We start from the raw sequence: 15,889 nt of genomic DNA, 5'->3' as shown, positions 1-15,889 counted from the left end.
GAATATCTTGGGAAAATTTCTTCCCTGAACTGTGCTTAAACCTATTTAACAACTTCCAACTTCTGATGAGTTCCTGTTTTCCTGTAGGAACTTCCTCGACCACTCTGAATATGGACATGGAATGTCAGATGTTATCCAGAACAACATCCAAGCTGATAGGTAATCCTTGATATTTTATGATTTTGTAATATCTGTCACATACAAGCTGTTATTATTTATTTAATTTGTTCAGTGGCTTCTGTTTTATTGGGTGGTTGACCCATTTACCTGTGCTTTTGTTTATTAAGCTTGTATACTTTTAGGCTTACTAGTTTTTTTCTGTTTTTCCTTTTTCTATTCCATAAAATCTAACAATGCTCTTCAATAATGAATGGTTTCATCCAAGTAAAAAAGTCTCTCATCATCTGTTGATCTACTCTTTCTTTTTGGTTGTTGTCCCAGCCTGGCACAACTTTTAGATAGGAAATTACATCTGGGCAGTTTGGTAAATTGTAAGGTGCCCCACTTGTTGATTACTCAGCAAATGATTGCTCCTGGCACTATTTCTGTTTGGTGGTTCTTGAATCCTGCATAGTGAAAATTATTCTTGGCTGCCAGTGAAAGGGGTTTGCGCTGGTTTGCTTGATTTGTTTGGGCTTTGAAAGACCAGTTAATGGAACTTCAGTTATCATTTCGCCGGGGATTTGGAATTCCATGTGCAGAAACCCAGCATCTGCCATACTTTCTAATTCACACATTTATTATCTCCATTTCTTCATCTTCCATCTACTGTCAGTGTCTTTTTTCTCTGTTCTGAATTTGTGAAGAAAATCTCATATTCTTATTATTTACTGAAGTCATTTCTTTCTCCAGAATTGGTTACATTATTACAATATTTAGTGATTTGAGGCATTAGCTCGAACATTCTGAAATAGAATGTGTCCCAAGAGTCGGTTTGCCATCAATTTATGTGGACAAAAGATTTGCAATTAGTTTTTAAGTCATGCTGGTCATCTGGTCCTCTGACCGGCATGCCAGAACTGCATAGGGTAGCTCTAGTATTGACTGGAAATCTCACATTCCAAATTATGAGCTATCCTAGCATTCACCATTCTGTCTGCAATACTCATGTAAATACATGGAGGGGGAATTTAGTTGTAGCATTTCTTACAGACATTTTCAACCTTTTCTCTTTTATCGAATTTCAAATAAAAAACTCTCTTGTGATCTGTAGAGAAAAAAGAAATTTCTATCACTGTATTCCAAAGTTTTAACAGGACAAATAACATAAATATTATAGGCAAGTTCTTTCATGTGGCTTTAAATTTTTTCAGATTCAATGTGATCTTTATTTATTGTAAAAAAATTATTCTTGTACAATGTTTCTATGTGTAGCAAGCATTTCCGCTTATTTCAGCCCATTTTCTTTGGATTGCTTACTCAGGGTCATTCTTGATGGAGAAATGTTAGTCTGGGACACAACAAGTGACCGTTTTGCAGAGTTTGGTTCCAACCAGGAAATTGGTTAGTTTCATCCTTATCCTGTGGGAGGTGTTGTTCATTCATCCTTTATGCTATGTTTGTCATGTACATTGAATTGTTTATTTTTACAACCAACCCCATAGGCTCATTACTCAACACCCTCTGTTGCTTTGCAGCCAAGGCATGCAGGGATGGATTGCAGAGTGATCGGCAGGTAATACTGGAATAATGCTTCCATGTTGTCTCGTTGATACATATTATGTTCAAACATGACTAATGAAATGTTCTTATTTTCTTGTTATTCTGCAGTTATGCTGTATCCTTTTGTTTGATATGCTGGTCGTTCAATTCTGTCAGAAGTTTTAACTTTTCATTGTGTATAAAGCTATAATTATAATCTAACGTAGATTGTATGTTTCCTTTTCTAGATGTTTCTTCATGCGCTTGCATCACTTCATTTTGTTACACTAGTCTTTTGTAAAAGTCAAACCAGGGTCCTTGTTTGTCTAAATATTATAGGAGATGATTATAAAAGAAAAATAAAATATGAATAACATTTATATTTTAATATCAATAAATATAGAAAAGTTTACACCTCAAGTAGCTGAGTGGCCAAATAACAGGTTGACATCTTGATGCAGGGCAGGCCCAGAACATCCCAGACCCAACAACACATAGACGTTGTTTCGGGTTCGGGTCCTAACCCGATACCCGGATCCGGCTGAAGCCTTTGAAACCCCTCTAGGGTTGTGTGTGCAGAGCAGAGAAGCTTTAGAAATCACAGCCACTTTCCTTTCTTCAGCAGTTTTCTTTTCCTCACCTTTTTATTGTTTTCCTTTACAGTCTGACGCCCTTTGCTATTTTCCTTTTGTTATTATTGCTCTGTCAGTTGTTTGCAGCAACCTTTACTTTTTGTCAGCCTTTTTTTATTTTTTTCTGTTTTGGCTTCTTCCGGTTGGCTCATTGCAGCCGTAGGTTTCTTTCATGTTGGTTGCCTTTATTTCTTTACATTCAGCAAAAGCTTTGCTGCCATTTTTGCTTCAGCCGCACGTTATTACTGTTTGTTCATTTCTTTATTCCTCTTTTTTTTTTTGAATCAGTCTGTTTAATTTCTGTCAGTTTTTTGTCTGTCTTGTCTTCTTTCATTGCTAGTATCCTCAGTTTGCAAACGTTACCAGTTTTTTTTTTAATGCATTGTGGGTCAAATACATTGATCTGAACCTTCTTGTCTTCACGTTGCCATTGGATTATCATGTTGCACAGTCGTGCATTGGGAAGATACAGCTTACGTCTTTTCATTAACAAGGCTATTGACATCCTTGCTACACCAGCAGGCTTGTCGTCAACGCCCGTACGTGAAGGTTGCAACTTCCACCATTGCATCAAGTGGTGGTTGTCCTTCTCATCGCTGAGTAGCGCACGATCCTGTGTGTCGTGTTCTCGTTTACCAAGACCACATACGTGACACTGGGTTGTCTTGCTGCATCAAGTGGTATCAGAGCTCAACCCCTCCTCCTTCGTCAACGACATGACACAAGAAGTGAGGAACGGTCCTATGAGTGGAAAGGCGTGAGAGGAGATCATGAAGCGGCTACTCAACAAGTTGACGGAGATGCAGGAAGATATGCTATGCCTAGAAAATGAGGTAGTCGGTCTGTCAAAACGAATGGATAGAATCAAAGATCGGTTGGTTGTTCTTGAATCAACGATGGAACAACGCGCAGTTCCAACACCAACGGCTCACGTGAATCCCATCTTCGCGAAAACAGTCCAGCCGATGCACCCTCAGCGTGAATCCCATCTAACAACAGATAACCATGCCCTGCTCCACAATTCAAAAGTAAATGAAGGAAAGGAGAATGATACTCAAACAGTAGACCATCTTGAGTTACCAAAAATGGATAATAAGGGTGTGAATGCCTATCCTGAAAATAATAGCAAGTCCGGGGATGTGACACAATCTCTGATGCGTCTTCTTGAAGATCCTGATTCAAAGGGGCCTGAAATTCACGGTTCTAAATCCAATATTAATGCTAAAGATGATATTGGCACAAACAAATTCACCGGAGGGGACAATGAAAATCTGGAAGAAGATGCTGATTCCTCTTTTGATTTATTCCTAGAAGGTGATGGAGAGCAAGCTGATAACTACAACTATGACTATCGTGATTATGTTGATGACTCAATGTGGGGGTATGGAGGAGTGGACAGAGAAGAAACATGACGAGAAAGAAAATTTTGTGAAGATAGATTCCCACATTTTATGCACTCTGGTAATAGCCGATATCAATGATGAGGGAATCCCATTTATTGGTGCCAACTTGCAAGTTGGAGATGTGGTCATTGGTAGGGGTGGCAATCGGGTCGGGTTGGCGGGCCAACATACCTCAACCCGAACCCGACCCGTTTATTAAACGGGTCGGCTGTGGCAAACACTAACCCGACCCATTTAATAAACGGGTAACCCGATATGACCCGCCAACCCGTTTAATAAATGGGTTGGGTCGGGAAAACGGGTTGGCGGGTAGCGTCGGGTTGGCAGGCGGGTTGGCGGGTCGGGTTGGCGGGTTGACCCGCCCGCCTAACCCGTTTATTAAACGGGTCAGCCAGGTTGGCGGGTTGGCATACCCCCAACCCGAACCCGATCCGTTTAATAAACGGGTTAGGCGGGTCGACCCGTTTATTAAACGAGTTGGCTTAAGCCCAACCCGAACCCGCCTAAGAGGCGGGTTGGCGGGTCGTGTCAGGTTTTGCCACCCCTAGTCATTGGTAAATTTGCAGAGTCAGGAGCATATCACAATTTTAAATGGAAGCGCCTAACTTTGGTGTGTCTGATCTATATGCTTACTGAGGGGAAGATTAGTCGTCAGAGCCGACTTCTTCCCAACCCGGGGAGAATGATGCAGGGCAGGCCCAGAACATCCCAGGCGTCACAGACCCAACAACACGCAGACGTTGTTTCGGGTCTGGGTTCGGACCCGATACTCGGATCCGGCTGAAGCCTTTAAAACCCCTCTAGGGTTGTGTGCGCAGAGCAGAGAAGCTTCAGAAATCACAACCGCAACTTTCCTTTCTTCAACAGTTTTCTTTTCCTCACCTTTTTATTGTTTTCCTTTACAGTCTGACGCCCTTTGCTATTTTCTTTTTGTTATTATTGCTCTGTCAGTTGTTTGCAACAACCTTTACTTTTTGTCAACCTTTTTTTTATTTTTTTCTGTTTTGGCTTCTTCAGGTTGGCTCATTGCAGCCATATATTTCTTTCATGTTGGTTGCCTTTATTTCTTTACATTCAACGAAAGCTTTGCCGCCATTTTTGCTTCAGCAACATGTTATTACTGTTTGTTTATTTCTTTATTCCTTTTTTTTTTGAATCAGTCTGTTTAATTTCTGTCAGTTTTTTGTTTGTCTTGTCTTCTTTCATTGCTAGTATCCTCAGTTTGCAAACATTACCAGTTTTTTTTAATGCATTGTGGGTCGAATACATTGATCTGAGCCTTCTTGTCTTCACGCTGCCATTGGATTATCGTGTTGCACAGTCATGCATTGGGAAGATACATCCTACGTCTTTTCATTAACAAGGCTATTGGCATCCTCACTACACCAGCAGGCTTCTCGTCAACGCCCGTACGTGAAGGTTGCAGATTCCACCACCATTGCGTCAAGTGGTGGTTGTCCTTTTCATCACTGAGTAGCGCACGGTCGTGTGGGTTGTGTTTGTTAAAATGTAAAACTGTACATATATATATAATATTATATTATTATATATATAAATATATTTTTCATTTCTGTAATTTTTTCCTTTATTTTTATTTTTTGTCTTTTTGTCATCTAGTTCAGTTTGAACTAGAATGACTGTTGCTAGTCAAGTCCTGTCCAGACTTGACTAGCAATAGAGCTGTCGGACTGACACAGTCCAACAACTCTATTGAGTCCTCTTTCTGCTGTGCATATAAAGGGGTGCAACCCCTCTTGTATTTAATCCCAATGCTTCTTAAGCAATTGATTTTTCATATCAATAAAGAATACATTTTTATTTTTATTTTGTTTCCAGTTATACCCTTTTTAAGGGTTATGCTTTAGTGTCATTCTTGACACTTGTCCTTGTGAATCTAAGCTCGTGTTTCGAAGATCCCCATTTCATTTCATGGCATCAATGCTGCGGAAGTACTAATTCTTGAGGAAAAGCTGCCTCGATTTCCGTGCCCATTTGCAAAAGCGTCGCCACTTGAAGAGAAGTGTTTTATCACTTCATTGGGGAAGATTTCACATCTTGTATTATTTTTTTTTCTTTCTTTTTCATTTTCCTTCTTGTTTCTCTTTTATCCCTATTCTTTCTCTCCTTGTAATCGATGAATGACAATGATAAAGTCACCGTCTTGCCTATGAAACTAAGTGATACGAACTATGTAACATGGGCTTCAATCATGAAGCACCATATATGGAGAAAAGGCCTATGGGGGATTGTGGATGGTTCCGATTCGGAACCTAAGCTATCTCTTACTAAAAATGAGGGAGATAAAGAGGTCCCTCTATCGGAAGAAGAGAAAATCAAGGCTATTGCCTCGTACGAGAAGAAATGGAAAGAATGAAGAATATCTCATGCGAAGATAATGTCATGGCTTATCAATAGCGTTGACATTAAAAAATGCTCAAGTCTTGCCAAATTTGATCATGCGGATAAGGCATGGGAATACCTTAAGAATATGTATTCCCTTAAAGATATTGCACACGTGTGCAACCTTCAAGAAAAAGTTTGAATGATGACACAAGGAGACAAAACTATTCGTGAATATTACAATGGGTTGTCCGAACTTTGGGAAGAACTTTCCCTTTTAGAACCAAAGTGACATTATGCCGAAGACATCGAGCTTCGTCAGAAATAACTCAATGCTTAACATTTTTACCAGTTTATCACTGGATTAAGGCCGGAATTTGAAACCACTAAATCTGCCCTACTTCATCGGGGAAAAATTCCTTTTATTGTTGAAACTATTGAAAAGTTAACAATGGAAGAAAATCGTCTCCGGAAAGGTTCTTCAAAAATTGAAGATTCCGTTTTAGCCGTGTCTAGACCAGGGAATCATGTTCGATCATATAGGCCTCCTCACTTTAACCGACAAAATGGTGACTATGATAAGAAGAAAGTTATTTGTCATCACTGTCATGAACCGGGACACTACAGACCACAACGTCTCAAACTTAAGGAGCTGAGAGAAAAAAAACTGTAATTGCTGGATCGGAGCCTAAAGATCAGAATGCACCAGTTTCCCTGGCCCAACTAATGGAGATTCTTCAGCCTCTCATCAAATGTGCCTCTTCCTCATCTGAAGCTTCAACCGGCGCAGCAACCTCATCTTTTTCAGATCCAGGTAAAATTTCTTGCCTCCTTGACTCTGGTGCATCTTTTCATATGACCCCAAATAATTAAAGTCTATCCAAATGTGTTAAAAATAAAACAAGTGTGTCAAAGGTCTTTACTGGTGATAGGACTTCTCTTGAAATAGAAGGAATATGAAATTTTGAAAAAAATTATAAAACAAAGAAATTTTTTATTCCAGAAATTAGACATGTTCCCAAATTAAATTTAAATCTTTTATCTGTATCTTAAATTTCTGATTATGGGTGTAATATTTCCTTTTCTTCTCATGGTTGTTGGGTACAGGATCGCCAGTCAGGCAAGCTGATTGGGGAAGGCCATAGAGAAGGAGGACTCTATTACATGGATTTTTTGAAAATGCCGAAGAAAGCTTTTTGTTATAATATTCAAAAAATAGAGTTGGAACTGTGGCATAAGAGACTTGGTCACCCACGTATAGCCAAAATCCAACATTTTCCAAATCTAGGGAAATTTTGTAACTCTGAATCATTTGATTATAAAGATTGTATTCTCGGCAAAATGAAAAGATTACCATTTCAGAATAGAACCTTTTTCTCTTCAAGACCACTTGAATTAATACACTCGGATGTTTGAAGTCCTGCACCAGTAATTTCTAAAGGAGGATTTGTTTACTATGTTATTTTTGTCGATGATTTCTCCCGACATACATGGATTTACTTTCTCAAACATAAGTCTAAAGTATTTTCATACTTTCAAACTTTTCATAATATGGTTAAAAACAAGTTTCAAAATGATATTACTAGTTTTCGCACAGATTCAGGGGGAGAGTTTTTATCCACAGATTTTCAAAATTATCTTAAATTGCATGGCATCACACATCAAAGATCTTGTCCTTATACACCTCAACAAAATGGACTGACAGAACGAAAACATCGCCATATTATAGAAACCACTAGGACTTTATTAATCGCAAATCAAGTCCCGAAAGACTTTTGGGCAAAAGCTGCCTTAACTGCCACCTATCTCATTAATAGGATGCCATCTTCTTCGTTACAAAATATCACTCCCATTGAAAAATTTATGAACATTTCTCCAGACTACTCTAGACTAAGAATATTTGGGTGCAAATGTTTCATATTTACTGACAAAAATGATAAACTTTCCCCTCGTGCGATTCCTTGTGTCTTTTTTAGGATATGCTAAAAAACAGAAAGGTTATAGATGTTTTGACTTAAAAAATAATAGACTATATGTGTCTAGAAATATTTCCTTTCTTGAAAATGAGAGCTTTTTTGATTTTAGAAAATTAAAAGACGTCACTGAGTACTCCTTTTTGCTAGATCTAACATCAACATCTGATGAATATGACCTTGACTGTAACTTTGATGATGATCAAAGAATTATTGATCTTAATGTTGAAAATGAAGAAGTTCATAGAGATACTAGTATTTAATATTCCAGGCGACAAGAGTCTAATCCTTCATGTGCACTTGAAAAATATTCTAACATTCCAACTAGACAATCATCCCGAGTCTCGAGGCCTCTAGGAAAGTTTGTATCATACGAGTCTTTCTCACCCACATATAGGGCATTTATTGCATTAATTCACTCATATGAAGAACCATCCACATATTTTCAAGCAAAAAATGATATCAAATGGATAGAAGCCATGGAAGTTGAATTAGATGCACTTGAAAAGGCTTCTACATGGAATATTCAAGATCTTTTTCCAGGGAAGAAAACTATAGGATGTCGATGGGTTTATAAAATTAAAACCAAGAGTGATGGTACTATTGAAAGATATAAAGCCCGTTTAGTAGCCAAAGGTTATGCTCAAGAATATGAGATTGATTATGAAGAAACCTTTGCTCCGGTGGCTCGCATGACAATTGTCCGAACCTTAATTGCCTTAACTTCTATAAAAAAATGGTCTATTTTTCAAATGGATGTCAAAAATGCTTTTTTAAATGGAAAGCTAGTTGAAGAAGTATACATGAAACCCCCTCTTGGTCTAAGTATTCCTAAGGGTAAAGTCCTTCGCTTAGAAAAAACTCTTTATGGACTTAAACAAGCACCAAAAGCTTGGTATGATAGGTTTAGTCGTGTTATGATTGATATTGGTTTTCAATTCTTTTTAACTGACACTGCTTTATTTATTAAGAATTCTGATGTATGGATCATTGTGCTTCTTCTCTATGTGGATGATATGATCATCACCGGAAGCGATAAACAGAGAGTTAAAACAATCAAAACATTTCTTAAATTTCATTTTGAAATGACTGATTTGGGCTTGTTGAGATATTTTTTAGGCATTAAAGTTGCTTATTCTCCTATACGATATTTATTATCTCAGACTAAATTTGCTTTTGATATTGTTTTCAGGTCTGGTATTGCTGATGATAAGAAAGTTGACACTCCAGAAGCTGTTAATGTTAAAATGAAGATTGATGATGGAGAACCTCTTGGAGACCCTACTCCTTACAGACAGCTTGTCGGGGCACTTTCCTATCTATCCATTACCAGACCAGATATAGCACATGCTGTTCATACAGCAAGTCAATTTCAACATGCTCCTACTTCTGTTCATATGGGAGCAGTCATGCGTATTATCAGATACATCAAGTCCTCTCTTTCACAAGGACTTTTCTTATCTTCCTCTTCTTCTCTTGATTTAATTGCATATACTGATGCTGATTGGGGAGGTGATCCCAATAACAGACACTCAACCATTGGCTTTTGTGTCTTTTTAGGGGAATCATTGATCTCGTGGAGGTGTAAAAAGCAGCAGAAGATATCTCTCTCATCCACCGAAGCTGAATACAAAGCCATGATAACCACGACCATGGAAGTAGTTTGGCTTCGACGACTGCTTGCTGACATGGGAGCTGAAGCGACAAAGGCTTCACAAATGTGTTGTGATAACAAAAGTGCGATCTACATTGCCAGTAACAGAACATTCCATGAACGCACCAAACACATCGAAATGGATTGTCACTACGTCAGAGAGGAATATCTACACGGGATAATTGATCTGCCATATGTCACTTCAGAATATCAGTTAGCAGACTTCTTTACAAAGCCTCTCGCTGCTCCCCGATTTCACTTTCTCTTAGACAAACTTTTGCTCATTGTACCGTAAGTTTGAGGGAGAGTGTTAAAATGTAAAACTGTACATATATATAATAATATTATATTATTATTATATATAAATATATTTTTCATTTCTTTCTTTTTTGTAATTTTTTTCCTTTATTTTTATTTTTTGTCTTTATGTCATCTAGTTCAGTTTGAACTAGAATGACTGTTGCTAGTCAAGTCCCGTCCAGACTTGACTAGCAATAGAGCTGTTGGACTGACAGTCCAACTCTATTGAGTCCTCTTTCTGCTGTGTATATAAAGGGGTGCAACCCCTCTTGTATTTAATCCCAATACTTCTTAAGCAATTGATTTTTCATATCAATAAAGAATACATTTTTATTTTTATTTTGTTTCCAGTTATACCCTTTTTAAGGGTTATGCTTTAGTGTCATTCTTGACACTTGCCCTTGTGAATCTAAGCTCGTGTTTCGAAGATCCCCATTTCATTTCAGTGTTCTCGTTTACCAAGACCACATACGTGACACTGGGTTGTACTGGGTTGTCTCGCTGCATCACATCTCAAGTAGCTGGGTGTCAACATGGAAGGTCGACACATCATGCAGCTGTGTGTCAACATGCATCTAACATAGTCTAACATGTTGACACCTCAACCAACTGGGTGTCAACATAGTGAGATGTACCTCAGCTAGGTAGGTGTCAACATGCATGTGTTGCATGTTAAACAAGTTGGCACCTCAGCTAGCTGGGTCTCAACATGTGATACAAAATAATGTATTGACACCTCAAGCAGCTGGGTATCAGTGTATGTGTTGCAAGAACGATAATTAGGATTAAATTGTCTTAAGTTAATTTTATGGATTATTAGTTATAGTTTTTATGGTTAAAGTCAGTTAAGTAAGCAATTAGTTACATATTAGTAATTAGATTGACTTTATGAATTAATTTCTTGATAATAAGATTATAGTTTTGATAAATTAGTTATTGTGAACAATTGAATTAGGTGATTTATAGTTTTTGTTTGAAATGTTAAAAAGTTAATTTTTTCTTTTAATTACGTAATTCAAAAGTAAATCTCATAAACCAAATACTCGATTTCAACTTCTGTGTCATCTAAAATTACTGATTTTCAAAGATCACAAGGTTTTATTGTTATTAAATATGGTTTTACAACCTCTTTCAAGTTAAACTGGTTTTCTAAATCGTTTTGAAAATCCATCAAATTTTCGAAATTGCTTCAAAAGTGATTAGCTATATCTTCATGCATTTAATTATTGTTTTAATTGCCATTTTGGTTTCATTTTATCGTCTTTGAGTTGATTTTAAAATAAAATTTGGCATTGAAAATCAAATTGAAAGATCCATTTCAAATGTTTTTAAAATCCTTTATTCTGAAAGAATATTGTTCTTATTGATTTTAAGTGTTTGAATTTCAATATCCTTTCACATAAGTGTAAGTGGACCAACGGCCAGATGATATATCGACCCTGGACAACTTCATTGGGGTTTACAAGCCCCTTTTGAAAAGGTTAATCAGCTCATTTAGCTTGTCATTGGGATTTATAAGCCTAGTTGACTCAGTCTTGGTAAATCAAGTGACCATTTGGTGTAGTCAATGGGAAAGGTGGAGTCCCCCACCAGTATGTGGATCATTGGAGTTTCTGAAAAGGATACGGATTTAGTGCGAAATATAGAATATAAGTTCTGCTACATCATTGTGACCCCGTGGCCCAATCAGATATCCAATGGGCCCATTTGAAGTATTAAGGGATTTTATTAGCCCAAGTAAAATTGAGATTTATCGGCCTGTCAGACCTTCGGTGGGATTGTGAATCAGATCTTCTAAAAGAAAGTGTTTTCCAAAAGTTTTACGAAATAAAAAGTTTGCAAAATGGTTTACAAAGTGTTTTAAGATCAGTTTTGTTGTCTTTTATATATGTATTCCATTTTGAAAGGCTGGTTTTGTTATTGAAATGAAATTTGCCTAAGTGATTTAAGATTTATTATGTCTTTTCGAAAATGTCCTTTTCAAAAGTTTCCGTTTAAAAACCTTAAAAACACCTAATTATGTAAGCTGTAATTAGTTGAACTCATTAAATGTTATTTTTTTTTCGGAGTGAAAATTTTGATAAAAGTAGCAAGAATTTAGAGAGATAATCACAAGATATTTTGATGAGGATATCAACAAGGAAGTCAAGCATCTGAACCCTGGTGGAGTAATTAGTTTAATCTTTTGGAGGTTATCATCACCTCACAAGTTTAATTGTCTTATATTGGAGATTTTGATGAAAGATGAGTTATTAAATGACCAATGACATATTTATTATGCGTTCCTTGAATGGAATTATAAATTTCTTTGGGCATTTGTAATTTTTTATCAAAAAGGAAGGGAAAAATTCCATTTAGGGGCCAACCTTTTGCCCTTGATTCCAAATATAGGCCTTACGTTTATGAATTTCCAAATATGGGCCAAACTTTTTCTGCAAACAATCAAATAGAGGCCTCAGATCAATATCTATCATCTTGGAAAACGTGAGACCTTTTTGGTTTCTTGTGTTGTCCCCTTAAAAATTAAAAGTACTCGTTCATCTCCATAAAAGAAGAAAAAGTAAACAGTTTGAACTCGTAATGATGGTCACTATTGTAACTTGGCTTGTGATTTAACCTAGGACAATATTGAATGCAGACCCTTATTTGAAAATTTCCAGGAAAATAGAGGCCCATATTTGTAATTTCAGAAATATGATGCCCATATTTGGAATTTCAAAAATACAAGGCCCATATTTGGAATTAAGGACAAGAGGTTGACTCCTAAATGGAATTTTCCCAAAAAGGAATGTATTACTTACATGGCACTTATGTAATTTTTTGCACAAACTCAAGAGTTGTCTTTCCAGATAGGAAATGTGACATGTTGAAAACCTCTCTCTTTTTAATGTTCTCAATTGTCAACCTTGCGTGACCTACCAAAAGTCATGCCCCTCCTGCTTTTAAATTGTGATAACTTACTTTCCTCAACTACAACTGGTATAAAAGGTATTTTTGCTTTAATATCTCTTCATATACATTTTTGATTTTTTTTTTTACATGTATACATATTATTTACTAATCGTATCTTTTGTCATAATAAAATTCTAATATACACTTTATTTATCTAGACCCCCACTGTATGGACGGGCTGCTATAGCGTGCTAGTGTCCTATAATTCGTGATAACATCTTCCACTTCTGTATGTCCCTCAGAGAAAGGAACAATCTACGGGCTAAAAAATACTGACTCAAATATGCACTTTGAATATGTATGCATGGAAATCATTTGGAGAAATATGGAGGATAGGGTAGCCCAAAAATCCAATCATGGACAGCCAGATGTCTCTCTAGCAGGGAAAATTACCCTAATAAAGTTTTAGCTGCCATCCCAGCTTATCTAATGAGGGCATGTTTGCTACACATGTTATTTTGCAACTTTCACAGGTCTCTTGTGATTCTTAATCACTTTTTAGAACTTTCACAACAATGTTGCAAACATGCAAAAATTCAACCTGTGAATGTGATTCCATCTGTGAATGTTTAAGCCTCAAAACTTGTGGAAGTTTTCCACAAATCTAACCCTGTGAATAACTTTCACAAACATTAGATGCTTAGCTATGAATGTGATAAAGCAGTGACATGACATAACATAACACATTCTCACATGATAAATTGTCACACAAGGCAAATTCACAACCTAAAAGCAAACATGAGAAAGTTAATGCTTGAGAATGTGAATCACATAAATCACTTTCACAGGGACAAAACTTTCACAGCAGTACAACCTGTGATCAAAACAAACCTGCCCTGAGTATATTCAAGATTCCCTGGCAATGGGGGCAAAGGATCAACTGGGACCAAATTATGCTTCCAAAGGTTTAGGGAGTTTGGTACTAAAAACTTCAGCATTGGAACCATACTTTACTTGCCAAATGGTGGTGGTTGAGGATGTTTGATAATAAGCTGTGGGCCAGGCTTCTAAAGATTAAGTATGGACGGCATGATAGGCCTTTGAGATGGATTTTTGAGATTAAATGGAACAAAACTTCTGCTATGTGAAAAGATTGAGTATCATTTCTGCAAGATTTTATAGTATAGCTGTTATGCCCCCAAGACAAGCATGCAACCGATCATGTCTTAGGCTGTGATTATTAATTGTTCATTTCTGATGTTGGGTATTAATTAAACCCAACAAGGCTTTACAAAAGGAAAATAAAATAAACATTTATAGAGCATTTGCACACCCTATGTGTAACGCCCCAAAATTTTAACCCAACTTTTGAGGATTTTTTTTTATAACAGCAGGAACAAGAAATACTATAGGGTTAAGCATTTCAGAAAGTTACAGTGGAGAGAGAACCCAAAACATTTATTTCATTTCATTAGCAATGAAAATTAAAATTAGAGTTTTAAATGATATGAACAATTAAATTACAATAAACCCAAGCGATCCCTGGAACAATAAATCCAAAATCTCGATCCGATGCCTCATCCTGCAGTCGCTTGTAAATGCTATTATTCACCTGAAAATAGTAAAATTACAGGAATTAGAATACATCTAAGTAGGAAATTTATAACTTTTAATGCAGGTATATCATGAATCTAGTATGTGACGTAGGTGTCATGTGTGATTTTCAGTATATACAGAAGCACGTAAAACAGACTATGTCACAATAATAACAAACATATATCTAAACAAGTAAGCAGATTATGCAACAACTATAATTAAACAAGTAAAACATATTTTGCAACAACAATAACAGTAACATGCATAATTTTCATGTAACAGTAACAATATGAATTCAATTATCTCATATTTACGTATTTCAGGATTTGCATTTCATTACAAGCTCAGAATATAAAGCATGGTTAAAAAAATATGAAATTATCTCTCTAGTAACTTCACTCACTTGATACCTAACTGTTCCAAATAGTGTTTTTATTATCTTATCCCGCGGGTACACGCGGGCCGAATCACCCGTAACGGAAGAGAACATTCAGGGGTTTATTATTCATGGATGTTTTATTAACGCGAGCGTTCTAACCGAAACTGTAAATCCTAAGGGAGCGGCCAGTGACCGAGAGAACCTCTTAAAGGCCAAAACCAAAACAGGATGCATCCCTAACTTCTGCGGAAGAACAAAGAGCTACCACCTAGGACATATTGGTAGTCCAGGTCCCCCCAACTTCGAGGACTGGGGACAAACGAGTCACTTTAGCTCGAAACAGATAAACACATGTCTCCGGAGTTTTGTACCACCTACCTTCTCGAAGGTAAGCCCGAATCTGAGTGGGTTAATCTTTTCATTTAATTAATTTTCCGAAGTATAGGGCATTTCCCAAACTTCCTTCTACTACCATAGCAGTAAAATTCCCAACCTTAGTCATTTTACCAAGGTGTATAAAACAATCCCAATCCTTTGTCATATTGATTGCATAAACCCACTCAAAGTGCTCCGGTGTCTTTAAACCAGTCAAGCACGCAAGCTCCGGTACCTTGAAACCAGTCAGGCCACAAAAATTAAATTGAAGTTTTTCATCAGTATTATGATCATTATCCAGAATACTTCTGTACCTTTAAACCGTCAAGCACCTAGACCCCGGTACCTTTAAACCGGTCGGGTACACAACATTTACGATTAAGTTTTCATCATTTTTATTGTCATAGTACACAAGCTAATAGCCCAAGTACCCGCATCGGGTAATCCATTCATATTGCCCATTAGGCAAAGCACATTTCCATATGTCACTAAGTGCACCATCGTATGTTTGTAACCAATATAACAACCTCATTCTTCAAACATAGAAAACAAGCTGCATACAAGCAATTCAAATTATACATTTTCTGACAAAAAAACAGTTTAAGCACGTGGTATTTCATGTAAATCAGTTGCAGCACTAGAGAAACCTGGAAGTATGCAATTTACTGTTTAAACATATTACCAAGTCTGATATGCTGTTTCAA

General features: G+C 36.9%; 1 protein-coding gene across 1 annotated transcript in view; it reads left to right on the top strand.

Moving 5' to 3' along the window:
• ATLIG4 (DNA ligase IV) overlaps positions 1-15,889 on the top strand; it is a 116,284-nt gene that overhangs the window by 15,583 nt on the left and 84,812 nt on the right. The window contains exons 7-10 of the mRNA XM_089990550.1: positions 88-159; positions 1,424-1,503; positions 1,638-1,675; positions 1,771-1,777. Coding sequence (XP_089846676.1) covers positions 88-159; positions 1,424-1,503; positions 1,638-1,675; positions 1,771-1,777 — 197 coding nt within the window. The remainder of the gene's footprint in view (positions 1-87; positions 160-1,423; positions 1,504-1,637; positions 1,676-1,770; positions 1,778-15,889) is intronic.

The sequence above is a fragment of the Nuphar pumila genome, chromosome 15 (genome assembly GCF_984573655.1).
Source record: "Nuphar pumila chromosome 15, dmNupPumi1.hap1.1, whole genome shotgun sequence".
NCBI classification, from domain to species: Eukaryota; Viridiplantae; Streptophyta; class Magnoliopsida; order Nymphaeales; family Nymphaeaceae; genus Nuphar; species Nuphar pumila.
The sequence above is the reverse complement of the archived record's forward strand: the minus strand, read 5'-3'. Positions and strand labels throughout refer to the sequence as shown.